Genomic DNA, 13,464 nt, shown 5'->3' with positions numbered 1-13,464 from the left:
CTTAAGTTTCTACAGTGCCTTTGGTGACTTAGTAAGGAATTTTTATATTGACCGAAATGCCAAGAGATAGTCCTACCCACCTTTCCCTGGTGTGCCTGGAGCTCTGACAAACCCTGCTTTGCCACTTAAAAGAAATGCTCATAAGATCAATATGGGAAATGAGCTTCGTGGTACCGTAATTTCCATTTTAAAAAGGAAAGGTATCTTTTTGGTATTATATTTATATGTACTTATATAAACAAACAAAAAAAAACTTTGATTACTCAGACTCAAAGTCCAAATAGGTTTTGGAAAACACTATTCTTTATAACAACTGCCTTAACATTCAAAAATTGACAATTATTCCATAATTAAAGCAAGGTAGACAACATTGTGCACTTTTATTTTTGTAAAATGTAAACTGAGAAGTACCATCTACCTTTCAATAATGGAGATACTGGTACTTTGTATGCATGAACTGCTTCCATTTTTGCTGCTAAATTCTTTATTTTAAAAGATTATAGAAGTTAAAAAAAATTAAACAATGCCAAAGAAATTAAGGCGAGTCTCCCCTTCAAAACCTTCCCCAACCCTCTATTTCCCGGAGGTAACCACTGAACAATTTGTTTTGCATCTCTCCAGACCACATAATGTTCTGCAACTTGATTTTATCATGCCACATATCATGGAGAGCGTTCCATATTAGGAATATAGATCTCCCACACCCTTTTTTTAGTGGCCACAGGGTTGAAATTCCTTTTTTTAATTTTTATTGGAGTATAGTTGATTTACAATGTCATGTTAGTATCAGGTGTACAGCAAAGTGAATCAGTTATACATATATATATATATATCCACTCTTTTTTAGATTCTTTTCCCATATAGGCCATTACAGAGTACTGAGTAGAGTTCCCTGTGTTATAGAGTACGTCCTTATTAGTAATTTATTTTACATATATTAGTGTATATATGTCAATCCCAATCTCCCAGTTTATCCCTCCCCAACCCCCCCTTACTTCCTGGTAACTGTAAGTTTGTTTTCTACATCTGTGTCTCTATTTCTGTTTTGTAAATAAGTTCACTTGTGCCTTTTCTTTTAGATTCCACATATAAATGACATCATATGATATTTGTCTTTCTCTGACTTACTTCACTCAGTATGACAATCTCTAGGTCCATCCATGTTGCTGCAAATGGCATTATTTTGTTCTTTTTTATGGCTGGGTAATATTCCATTGTATATATGTGCCACATCTTCTTTATCCATTCCTCTGTTGACGGACATTTAGGTTGCTTCCATGTCCTGGCTATTGTAAATAGTGCTGCAATGAACATTGTGGTGCGTGTGTATTTTCGAATTATGGTTTTCTCCGGATGTATGCCCAGGAGTGGGATTGCTGGATCATATGGTAGCTCTATTTTTAGTTTTTAAGGAACCTCCATACTGTTCTCCATACTGGCTGTACCAATTTACATTCCCAGCAACAGTATAGGAGGGTTCCCTTTTCTCCACACCCTCTCCAGCATTTATTGTTTGTAGTTTTTTGATGATGGCCATTCTGACAAGTGTGAGGTGATACCTCATTGTATTTTTTTTTTTTTTTTTTTGTGGTATGCGGGCCTCTCACTGTTGTGGCCTCTCCCGTTGCGGAGCACGGGCTCCGGACGCGCAGGCTCAGCGGCCCCACGGCTCACGGGAGTGTGGGATCTTCCTGGACCGGGGCACGAACTCGTGTCCCCTGCATCGGCAGGCGGACTCCTAACCACTGTGCCACCAGGGAAGCCCCTCATTGTATTTTTGATTTGCATTTCTCTAATAATTAGTGATGTTGAGCATCTTTTCATGTGCTTTTTGGCCATCCATACGTCTTCTTTGGAGAAATGTCTATTTAGATCTTCAGCCCATTGTTTTTTTTTTTTGTTTGTTTGTTTGTTTTTTTGCCCATTGTTTTTTTTGTTTGTTTTTGGTTGTGCTTGCCCCGTGGCTTGCCAGATCTTAGTTCCCCAACTAGGGATTGAACCCGCAACCTTAGCAGTGAAAGCATGGAGCCCTAACCACTGAACTGCCAGGGAATTCTGTTCTGCCCATTTTTTGATTGGGTTGTTTGTTTTTCTGATATTGAGCTGCATGAGCTGTCTGTATATTTTGGAGATTAATCCCTTGTCGGTTGCTTCGTTTCCAAATATTTTCTCCCATTCTGAGGGCTGTCTTTTCATTTTGTTTGTTTTCCTTTGCTGTGCAAAACCTTTTAAGTTTAATTAGGTCCCATTTGTTTATTTTGTTTTAATTTTCATTACTCTAGGAGGTGTATTGAAAAACATCTTGCTGTGATTTCTGTCACAGCGTTCTGCCTATGTTTTCCTCTAAGAGTTTTATAGTATCCAGCCTTATATTTAGGTCTTTAATCCATTTTATTTTTGTGTATGGTGTTACGGAGTGTTCTAATTTCATTCGTTTACCTGTAGCTGTCCAGTTTTCATAGCACCACTTACTGAAGAGACTGTCTTTTCTCTGAAATTCTTAAGTGTTATTCCATCAGGGATTTATTTCTTTAATTAATTTATTTTTTTGGCTGCTTTGGGTCTTTGTTGCTGTGCACGGGCTTTCTCTAGTTGCTGTGAGCAGGGGATACTCTTTGTTGCGGTGCGCGGGCTTCTGATTGTGGTGGCTTCTCTTCTTGCGGAGCACGGGCTCTAGGCATGCAGGCTTCAGTAGTTGTGGCACACGGGCTCAGCAGTTGTGGCTCATGGGCTCTAGCGTGCAGGCTCAGTAGTTGTGGCGCACGGGCTCAGCAGTTGTGGCTCATGGGCTCTAGCGTGCAGGCTCAGTAGTTGTGGCGCACGGGCTTCGTTGCTTCACGGCATGTGGGATCTTCCCGGATCAGGGCTCGAACCCGTGTCTCCTGCATTGGCAGGCGGATTCTTAACTACTGCGCCACCAGTCCCACCATTAGGGACTTTTATGAGATCAGTTGAATACTCTTTCAGTTAAGTCTCTCTTGTATTATTTAGACCATCCTTCCAGTAAGGGTTTATAATAACATAAAGAATGTGTACACCCACCTCCTCATTTTTTAAGGAGTTTGGGTGTGATGTCAGTTGAGACTGACCTTCAACCAAGAAGCCATTTTCCCGCCAGTCTTGAGACTTATCTAAATTTCTGATCGCTGATACTGGGAATGTGCCTATTCCGGGAGAGACTGAGCTCATTTAGGAAGGTGTCTTTATAAAATAACCACAGAGGGCTTCCCTGGTGGCGCAGTGGTTGGGAGTCCACCTGATGATGCAGGGGACGCAGGTTCGTCCCCCAGTCCGGGAAGATCCCACGTGCCGCGGAGCGGCTGGGCCCGTGAGCCATGGCCGCTGAGCCTGCGCGTCTGGAGGCTGTGCTCCGCAACGGGAGAGGTCGCAACAGTGAGAAGCCTGCGTACAGCAAAAAAATAAATTAATTAATTAAATAAAGTAACCACAGACTCATATTGAAGCATACTTTTTTTGTTTTTGTTTTTTTTGGCCATGCTGCGCAGCTTGTGGGATCTCAGTTCCCCAACCAGGGATTGAACCTGTGGCCCCTGCAATGGAAGCGTGGAGTCCTAACCACTGGACCACCAGGGAATTCCCTGAAGCATACTGTTGACTATAACACGCAATCCGAAAGAATGAAAGTTAAGAAAGCAAAAATACACATCCAAGGCACACTCATATAAGTCCATCATACTTCTTTATAGTTTTGGTGATATTGTACATCCCGTGTGCTGTGATAAGATAACCTAGACTAGAAGACTGATGACCAGAATGCCAGCTTATTGGTAACAGTGAAAACTGTAAATGCAAAGAGGAATAGACTGCTTATGTCTGCTAGTTGAAATATGTAGTCTCTCCTATGAAAAAGCCTGGAAAATAAGTCAAAGTGCTATTATAAGTTTGCTTGGTTATTATGGACTTAGAATAGGGGGTGTGATATCCTATGCATGGTTTTTATCATAGATATATATCTGCAAGAGAGACCAGAATATTCACTTCCGCTGATCGGGACAGCCCTTCCTCATGCCCCAATAGTGCTAATACATAGAGTATAACCATTGGATTCCACTCTTCCTAGACTTTATGTACACTATTTTCTTTCTGTTAAGTGCCTGCCATATGTCATTATACTCATGATATACTAACCATGTTTTCCTAATCACAAAGTATTTACAATATTTTTAACTTTTTATTTTGATACAGTTTCAGACTCAGAGAAAGATTACAAGAAGAGTACTAAGAATTCTGATACCCTTCACTCGGATTCCCCAGATGTTAACATTTTCCACCTATTTGCTTTATCCTCCCATCTCTCAATGTAGCTTTGCAATAGAGTACATAAACCAGCATGCATTGTTTTTTTAAAATTGAAGTATAGTTAATTTACAATGTTTCAGATGTCCAGCAAAGTGACTAAGTTATTTTTATGCCTGTATATATATACATATATATATATACTTTTTCAGATTCTTTTCCATTATAGTTTTATGAGATACTGAATATAGTTCCCTGTGCTATATAGTAAATCTTTGTTTATCTATTTTATCCACCACATTGATCTTTAAACCATACAGTTCAGCTACAGCTGCTTAATTTTCTTTCATTATATTTCCTGTAATGTGACTATATCATTTCTTGCTTTCTTTTAAAATTTTAGTTCCTTGCCCAGCCACTTGGGCTTAGAAGAGAACTGGTATTTTAAGTCCCTCAGGTAATAATTTATAAAAGTTACCATTTTTTAGTTTCTATCTTATTTTCTGGGCCAAAGTATTAGAAGCTTATGTTTCATCTAGAAGTCTTTTTTACTCCCCTACTTATCCTGTTTCTTTCGTTATCTAAATTTAGAATGTGGATGCCATTCCAAATCTTTTAAAAATATTTATTTATTATTATTATTTTTAAAATTTATTTATCTATTTGGTTGTGCCGGGTCTTAGTTGCGACCACGGGCTTCTTAGTTGCGGCATGCATGCGGAATCTAGTTCCCTGACCAGGGATCGAACCCAGGCCCCCTGAATGAGGAGCGCGGAGTCTTAACCACTGCCCCGCCAGGGAAGTCCCCATTCTAAATCTTTGTAGCAATACAAGAACAAACCTCCAATACTGAAATTAATATGGTATTTATAATGGAAGGTCATTGCCCTAGAATGCATTCTTCAAATCTATAAGCCAGAAATATTTAAAATATACCAAAAAAAAATGTTTAGGTACAGGTGCAAATCTCCCTGTGATAGTCTGCATTTGCCTTTTTTACTCTTTCGTACAGCTGCAGCAGATGGAGGGGGATGGAGGAGAGCAGGGTCATTTGATCTTTTATTATTTTCTGAAACCTCTCCAAGAGAACCTTTGCAGATTAATTTTGTCCTTTGAGTAAAATAAAATTAATGTCCTAAGAGCCACTATAAAATGCCTGGTCTCCAGCCTTCTCCTTAGGGTTCTGTTTCTGTATCTTGTAATATGACGATAGTTACTGTGTTACGGAAAGGTTTTTTTCCTTTTCATCTTTCATCCTTTTTATGTTTAAGGAAACTGCTGTTTTATTAACCCGATATAAGACACTAAAGGAAAATCTCTACTGTTACCACTGAAGCCATGTTTTCCTCCAAGACTGGCCTTGACTTGACTGAATTTTATTTCTAATGTAAAATAGCTCTTTTCTTATGAAGAGTCCAGATTGAACACCAGGTACCAATTTATTTATCAGCATCACACCGGGAATAAAAGGCGCTCCTCCAAACCATGGGGGAGAATTTCAGGGCTTTCAGGATTTTCAAAACGTCTTCACAGTTCTTGTGAACACTTTTTTTTTTTTGCGGTACGCGGGCCCCTCACTGCCGCGGCCTCTCCCGCTGCGGAGCACAGGCTCCGGACGCGCAGGCTCAGCAGCCATGGCTCACGGGCCCAGCCGCTCCGCGGCACGTGGGATCCTCCTAGACCAGGGCACGAACCCGCGTCCCCTGCATCAGCAGGCGGACCCTCAACCACTGCGCCACCAGGGAAGCCCCTTGTGAACATTTTCTGATTTGGGTGCACTGTGAGCCACAGGGCCTGGAGCTCAAAGTCATCCTCCGAGAACTCACAAACAAGAGGGTCCTGAAGGCATGCATACCTTTCTTTAAGTCAAACTGCTTTTCCCTCTTAGATCTGGAACCCAGATCATTTTTTATCGGCAAAAATATAGACATTATCCTGTGGATAAAAGTTCACATTCTTTCCGTTCAGAGTAATGATTGTAAAGTTGATCAAAGAACTCGGGAGGAGAATGGATACATAGAGCAAGCAATTAGAGTTTTTTTTTTTCATTTCATTCAAGTTGATGTAGTACATCATTATACTGCATAGTAAGAGCATTGTTGTAAAGAATATTAAATAAGTAGCACTCAGCAAAACAAGACAATAAGGGAAGGCTAGGATGTGGAGTTTCGGAGAGTTAATATTTCCTAAATTGAAGTTAGAGAAGTCCAGGAAATTGATAATTCTTAGGACAGTCTTATAGGAATGTGTGCCTTTAAGGAGTTTTTTTAAAAAATTCTTTTCCATTATGTTTTGTTACAGGATATTGAATATAGTTCCCTGTGCTATACAGACCTTGTTGTTCATCCATTCTATATGTAACAGTTTGCATCTGCTAATTCCATCCCTCCCCCATACACCCTTTCCCTTGGCAACCACAAATCTGTTCTCTATGTCTGTGAGTCTGTTTCTACTTTGTGGATAAGTTCATTTACGTAATATTTTAGATTCCACATATAAGTGATATCATATGGTATTTGGCTTTCTTTCTGACTTCCTTCACTTAGTATGATAATTTCTCGGTCCATCCATGTTGCTGCAAATGGCATTATTTCATTCTTTTTTATGGCTGAGTAGTATTCCATTGTATAAAGAAGTTTTATTATTATTATTTTCAATTTTATTTATTTATTTATTTTTGGTTGTGTTGGGTCTTCGTTGCTGCATGCTGGCTTTCTCTAGTTGCGTTGAGCGGGGCCTACTCTTCGTTGCGGTGCGTGGGCTTCTTATTGTGGTGGCTTCTCTTGTTGTGGAGCATGGGCTCTAGGTGCGTGGGCTTCAGTAGCTATGGCTCGCAGGCTCAGTAGTTGTGGCTCACAGGCTCTAGAGTGCAGGCTCAGTAGTTGTGGCGCACGGGCTTAGTTGCTCCGCGGCATGTGGGATCTTCCTGGACCAGGGCTCGAACCCATGTCCCATGCATTGGCAGGTGGATTCTTAACCACTGCGCCTCCAAGGAAGTTCCTATAAAGAAGTTTTTAACAAGGAATTAGAAAATATAAAGAACCAAACAGAATTGAAGAATACAATAACTGAAATGAAAAATACACTGGAAGGAGTCAATAGTAGACTAAATGAGGCAGAAGAACAGATCAGTGAGCTGGAAGACAGAGTAGTGGAAATCACTGCTGCTGAAGAGAAAAATGAAAAAAGACTGAAAAGAAATGATGACAGTTTAAGAGACCTCTGGGACAACACCAAGTGTGCTAATGTTTGCATTATAGGGGTCCCAGGAGGAGAAGAGAGAGAGAAAGGGCCTGAGAAAATATTTGAAGAGATAATAGCTGAAAAGGTCCCTAACCTGGGAAAGGAAACAGTCACCCAAGTCCAGAAGTGCAGAGAGTCCCATACAGGATTAACCCACAGAGGAACACACCAAGACACACTGTAACCAAAATGGCAAAAATTAAAGATAAAGAGAGAATATTAAAAGAAACAAATAACATACAAGGGAACTCCCATAAGGCTATCAGCTGATTTTTCAGCAGAAACTCTGCAGGCCAGAAGGGAGTGGCACAATACTTAAAAGTAATGAAGGAGAAAAACCTGTGACTACTAAGCATACTCTACCCAGCAAGGTTCTCATTCAGATGTTTTTTTTCAGGATTTTATTTTATTTTCTCCAGGTCTTACTGAGTTATAGACCCACAGCACTGGCTAAATGTAAGGCGTACAGCATAACGATTTGACTTAAAATCATCATAAAGGGATTATCACAGTAAGTTTAGTGGACATCCATTATCTCATATAGATACAAAATGAAAGAAAAAATGTTTTTCCTTGTGATGAGAACTCTTAGGATGTATTCTCTTAAGAACTTTCACATATAACATACAGCAGTGTTAACTATGTTTATCATTCTGAACTGATTCGGATTTGATGGAGAATCAAAAGCTTTACAGACAAGCAAAAGCTAAAAGAATTCAGCACCATCACATCAGACCAGCTTTACAAAAAACGCTAAAGGAACTTCTCTAGGCGGAAAAGAAAAGCCCACAACCAGAAACAAGAAAATTACCGGATGAAAAGTTTACATTCTTTCTTTGCTAGTAGAAAAAGGGGGGAATGGAACGTTACCTGGCAAATAGCAAAGAGCGATGCAAACACGAGCTGGTAACATTGCTAATGATGGTAATCAAAACATAAAAGGAGGGCTTCCTTGGTGGCGCAGTGGTTGAGAGTCCGCCTGCCGATGCAGGGGACACAGGTTCGTGCTCCGGTCCGGGAAGATCCCACTTGCCACGGAGCGGCTGGGCCCGTGAGCCATGGCCGCTGAGCCTGCGCGTCCGGAGCCTGTGCTCCGCAACGGGAGAGGCCACAACAGTGAGAGGCCCGCGTACAGAAAAAAACAAACAAACAAAAAACATAAAAGGGATTTCAGCGCGAAGAAAGGACTAGCGATTACACTAATAGCGAGAGGCGGTGTGAGAAGGAGAAAGAGTTTTGCAAACTGAAGCGCTATACTGTAACTGTTGGGAGTGGGCGGGGGGTCATCAGGGAAGTGAAGCAGGTGACCTTGATTAGGCTTGACGGCCTTTTCCCGTCCTTAGCTTTCTTGAGCCGGGGCCATTATATTCGCCGATGCAGGTGTACTTCCCTGCCTTGGTCTAGTCAACTGAAAACAAGTCCCAAACTCACCTCTCCGGAGCGCCCGAAAGCCACAGACCTCCCATTTCCGGGAACGACTTCCAGTCCGCTGGCGCGGAGATTAACGCTCCCGCCCTTACCCGAAGGACTACGTCCTGCGCAGGCGCAACTCCTCGTCCCCGTCCCCACGCCGCGCCACGCTCCCCCTGCGAGAGCAGAGGGAGGCTGTCCTCGCGCGTCGCGTATTTTGGCTGGCGACTGCGTCGCGCAGTCTGACGTGCCTATTGCGTCACTTCCGCCCCCTCCCGGGAGGAGGCGCTGGGCCGGTGGCAAGCCCCCGGAGGGAGCTGCACTAGTACGACGGAAGATGGCGACGAGCGGCGGCGAAGAGGCGGCGGCTGCGGCGCCGACGCCCGGGGCCCCGGCAACGGAGGCAGACACGACCCCGGGCTGGGAGGTGGCGGTGCGGCCCCTGCTATCCGCGTCCTATTCCGCCTTCGAGATGAAGGAGTTGCCGCAGCTGGTGGCCTCAGTCATCGAGAGGTACCGGGCGGCGTCCCCGGTGGGGCGGGAACCGGGAGGGGGAGGGGAGGTCGTGCCAGAGGATCTGGACCCTCTGCCCGGCTACCTCCTGAGGCTCTGAGACCGCGGCCCTGGCCCCGGCTTCGGGGCTCCCTGGCCCTGGGAGAGGAAAGCTTGTCTGGTGTTCTTCCGCCAACCCGGGTAAATCCTGTGCCTCAATTTCCCTCGCGAGCAAAACTTTTGAGGACGCCCTCTCGGGAGGGCGTGGCCGGGTTGGTTTCGGAGTAATTTTGAGATGCATCGACCTCGTAGGGGAATGTTCCCAGGGCTGCCCCCTGTGTTAAGGTCAAAGCGCTGATGAGTTTGCATTTCTCGTCAGCGCTCTTCCCCCTAGCCTGGGCCGTAGCGGAGCCCAGGGTTTAAATTGAAGAGCTACCACATAATTTAATAACGGTCTCCCTGGTGCTGTAATTACTTGGGGGCACGTGCTGTTTCTGTGACTGAAGCCACTAGTTATCATTGATGACTTTGTTTTCAGGTTACACTTACGGTATATTGCTACCGTAACGGTCTTTGATTAAAAACATTGCAGTGTTATTCTGAGAGGTCATTTTCCCACTGAAACCGTATACTCGCCCTGTCTCTCAATAAAATATCTTTAGACTCTTACCAACGGGACTGTTTATTGGTTTGCTGTTACATGAATTTTTCTTTCTGAGATTCTTAGATTGTGAGAGTCCTGTACATACAAGGCCAGTGATATCACAGTGCCTGCCTTTTCCTGTCTTACCCTCCTCAGAGCAGTCTTTCATTAGTTTAATGGTAGACCTACCTTTAAAGCTAGTCTCATTTTCATTTTTCTAGCCAAACCTGACTTCAGCAACTTTCTGCAATTGCTAACTGGGTCATTTTAGCTTCATGCCAACAAGAGTATACCTACATGTTATCCAGAAGATTAGAAATTGCTATTTATTACTCAAGGGAGGCCCATGGTTTGACACATTGTCTATTATAGTGTTTATTGTTAGGTTTGTGATACTTTGGGTGAGGTTTAAAAAAACAATAAGATAATGGTTTGGTTTGGTAAGTTCACAGTTAACTTTACAGATGGATTTTCCTATCTTATTATTAAGCCAAGAAGTTTCGGAAGATGTAAACAAATATCAAAGATACTGCTCTCAAATTATGTAGTCTCTTTATAACTGTTTTAAACATTTGGATTAGTGGTATTTTTCCCGAATTACACTTGTCGTGTTCCACTTTTTAGAACATTTGCTTTTATGTTTTTATGGACATGAGCTGAGTAGGTAATAAAGTCATTTGTTGACACCCTGGCCCATACATCCAGTATTATGGGCCCACGCCTTTTAAACTGTAATAGTTAAGCAACTCCCTCCAACCTGTAGAAGGAGCCAAAACCAAATATGTCAAGGTACGTTTGAATTTTGCCAAATAAGTGATAGTGGCCCCTCTTGCACTCTGTATAGCTAAGATAATCAAGGGTTGCCTGCGTTTATAGACACTAATAAGACCTCTTTTCATGGTTTGGAAAAGAAATCCAAACTGATGGCTGTTTAGTAACACACATTTTTATTGGAAGGCAAGATCCTTGAAGTCTCTGTTCTGGTTTTTGTGGCTCAGTCAACTTTGGAAAGCCTGTTATGTGTCCTCTTCAGGCTCTCTGAGAGCAATATGATCTGAAGGTTGTGCTTATTGTCTGAGAGGTCATTTTCCCACAGAAACAGTTTTTTCTCTCTCTCCCTCCCTCCCTCTCTCAATAAAATATTTTCAGACTCTTGCAAATGGGACTGTTTATTGGTTTGCTGTTACATGGTTCTGTAATTTCCAGAAGAAATATCTGGCTTACAAGTTCTTTACAGTTAGAACAACTAAACACATCAAGTGTTCAGTTTGGTGTAGAGCAGAGGTCAGCACATTTTTTCTGTAAAGGATCAGAGTAAATTTAACCTGCAGGCCATACGGTGTGTACACTCGTCATCTCTGCCATTGTATGGCGAAAGCAGCCGTACACATTACATAAATAAATGGGTGTGGCTGTGTTCCAGAATCTTATTTATGGGCACAAATGTGAATTTCGTATGATACTTACATGTCACAGAATGTTCTTTTGATTTTTTTTCTTTCCAGCCATAAAAACACATGTAAAAACCATTCTTAAATATGGGCTGTACAGAGATAGGTGACTGGCTGGATTTGACCTGCAGGCCAACCCCTGGTTTAGAGCACAAAAATTAATACCCTGCTATCAATATTCTGTTTCTCAAAAGTTTTATTTGCTTTTCCAAAAAAAAAAAAGGTGTCAGAATTGTGGAATTATTTCTTGAACATCAAGTTATGGCCACTGAGTATAGAACCAGGTCAGAGCCAGCACTGTACAGATGCTGTGGCGCGCTTCGCTTTGCAGGTAATCAAAGGTTTAGGTGCCTAGGCTGCTACTTTACCTCTGTGGTTGCCTCTCCCAGACAGTCCCGTGTTTCTTTCTGTGGTTATGCCTTCCATGTTTTTCTTCTTTCCCTCCAGGGACCTTCTATTTTTCTGTTGCAGTCTGCTACTCTCTGCTTCCCTTTTTTTTTTTTAACTTTTTTTTTTTTTTCTTTTTGATGTCCTGGCTCCATCATGTCAGCTCTTACTTCCTATCTGGTGGCCTGCTCATCCATTGAATTCCTCCCTTTTTTTGACCTTTGGGGACGATGACACATGCCCTGAGAGACTCCTCCGCCATTCTACTTTCTGTCTCTATTCTTTCATACTACTTTCTGCCTCTATTCTTTCATACTTTTATAGTTGGAATTGACCTTTGGGCTTGAAGAAAAGGTAGAAGAAATACTTCCTAGATCCAGACCCTGTTTTTTTTTTTTTTTTTGGCAGCACCACAAGGCTTGCAGGATCTTAGTTCCCCAACCAGGGATTGAACCCGGGCTCTTGGCAGAGTACTAACCACTGGACTGCCGGGAATTCCCTGGACCCTGTTTGTTAAGTTTGACTTTGTAACCAAACTGAAACAAAGGAGGGAGTAGCATGGATAAATTGGGAAGCATACTCTCAAAAGTGTCATTAGATTTTTTTTTTTTTTTTTTTTTTTTTTTTCTGTACGCGGGCCTCTCACTGTTGTGGCCTCTCCCGTTGCGGAGCACAGGCTCCGGACGCGCAGGCTCAGCGGCCATGGCTCATGGGCCCAGCCGCTCCGCGGCATGTGGGATCTTCCCGGACCGGGGCCCGAACCTGTGTCCCCTGCATCGGCAGGCGGACTCTCAACCACTGTGCCACCAGGGAAGCCCCTGTCATTAGATTTTTAAAGGAGAAGGATATCTGAGTTTACTTAAAGGGGACTTCATCTTCATTTCTACTGCTTATTGATAGCATGTCTTTTAGCAGTAAAGATTGAAAATCTTTTAAACACCATTACTTTTCTAGACCAGAAATGAAGCTAGAACTAGCTTAACGGAGCACATGCCATATGTGGGCTTAATTGCTTAAAGTGTAATTGCTGAATGTAGCCTTATATACTACCCAATACAGAAATCCTTTTTTTTTTAAAAAAAATATTTCTTTATTTATTTGGTTGTGCCGGGTCTTAGTTGTGGCACGGTGCACCGGATCTTTTTAGTTGCCACATGCAGGATCTAGTTCCCCGACCAGGGATCTAACCTGGGCCCCCTGCATTGGGAGCGCAGAGTCTTACCACTGGACCACCAGGGAAGTCCCCAGACTTCCTTTCTTAACTCTGTGCAGGATAAGTTGGTGAGAATGTTTCTCATTGAATAATTTGACTGAGTCTTTGTAGATTAAAAAAAAAGAAAAGCCCTTTTCCCCTGAGCCAGTCCTTCCTAGGCTGTCCAGCCTTTCTTAGTGATAAGCCTCCTTGAGTCCCTGCCTCCCAGCTATTTGATAAAATTTAGGCTGAGGAGGCCTACTAACAGCAGAAGCTGTTACAGCATCCCCATTAGATAATGCAGTCATTTTCTAAAAATCTCTTAAGGGAGAAAGGGCTGCACTAGTGCCATCATCAGCCGAGTTCGTGATTGACCTACAGAAAGAAAG

The 13,464-nt window shown here is 42.6% G+C and overlaps 1 protein-coding gene and 1 long non-coding RNA gene across 3 annotated transcripts in view; one reads left to right on the top strand and one right to left on the bottom strand.

Annotated features, from left to right (window-relative positions):
• Positions 1-5,671: 5,671 nt before the first annotated feature.
• LOC132427723 (uncharacterized) lies at positions 5,672-9,083 on the bottom strand. Its single transcript, XR_009519956.1, has 2 exons — positions 8,932-9,083; positions 5,672-7,257 (listed from the first exon to the last, which is right to left on the bottom strand). It is a non-coding gene; the product is annotated as an uncharacterized lncRNA (long non-coding RNA).
• A 110-nt stretch (positions 9,084-9,193) lies between these two features.
• The window catches only part of UBR4 (ubiquitin protein ligase E3 component n-recognin 4), a 126,741-nt gene continuing 122,470 nt past the window's right edge, over positions 9,194-13,464 (top strand). For both annotated transcript variants that reach the window (XM_060015371.1, XM_060015365.1), the window contains exon 1: positions 9,194-9,423. In XM_060015371.1, the coding sequence (XP_059871354.1) occupies positions 9,248-9,423 (176 nt within the window). In that variant the 5' untranslated portion in view covers positions 9,194-9,247. The remainder of the gene's footprint in view (positions 9,424-13,464) is intronic.

The sequence above is a fragment of the Delphinus delphis genome, chromosome 1 (genome assembly GCF_949987515.2).
Source record: "Delphinus delphis chromosome 1, mDelDel1.2, whole genome shotgun sequence".
In the NCBI taxonomy this organism is placed as follows: domain Eukaryota; kingdom Metazoa; phylum Chordata; class Mammalia; order Artiodactyla; family Delphinidae; genus Delphinus; species Delphinus delphis.
This window is presented reverse-complemented; position numbering and strand designations above follow the sequence as displayed.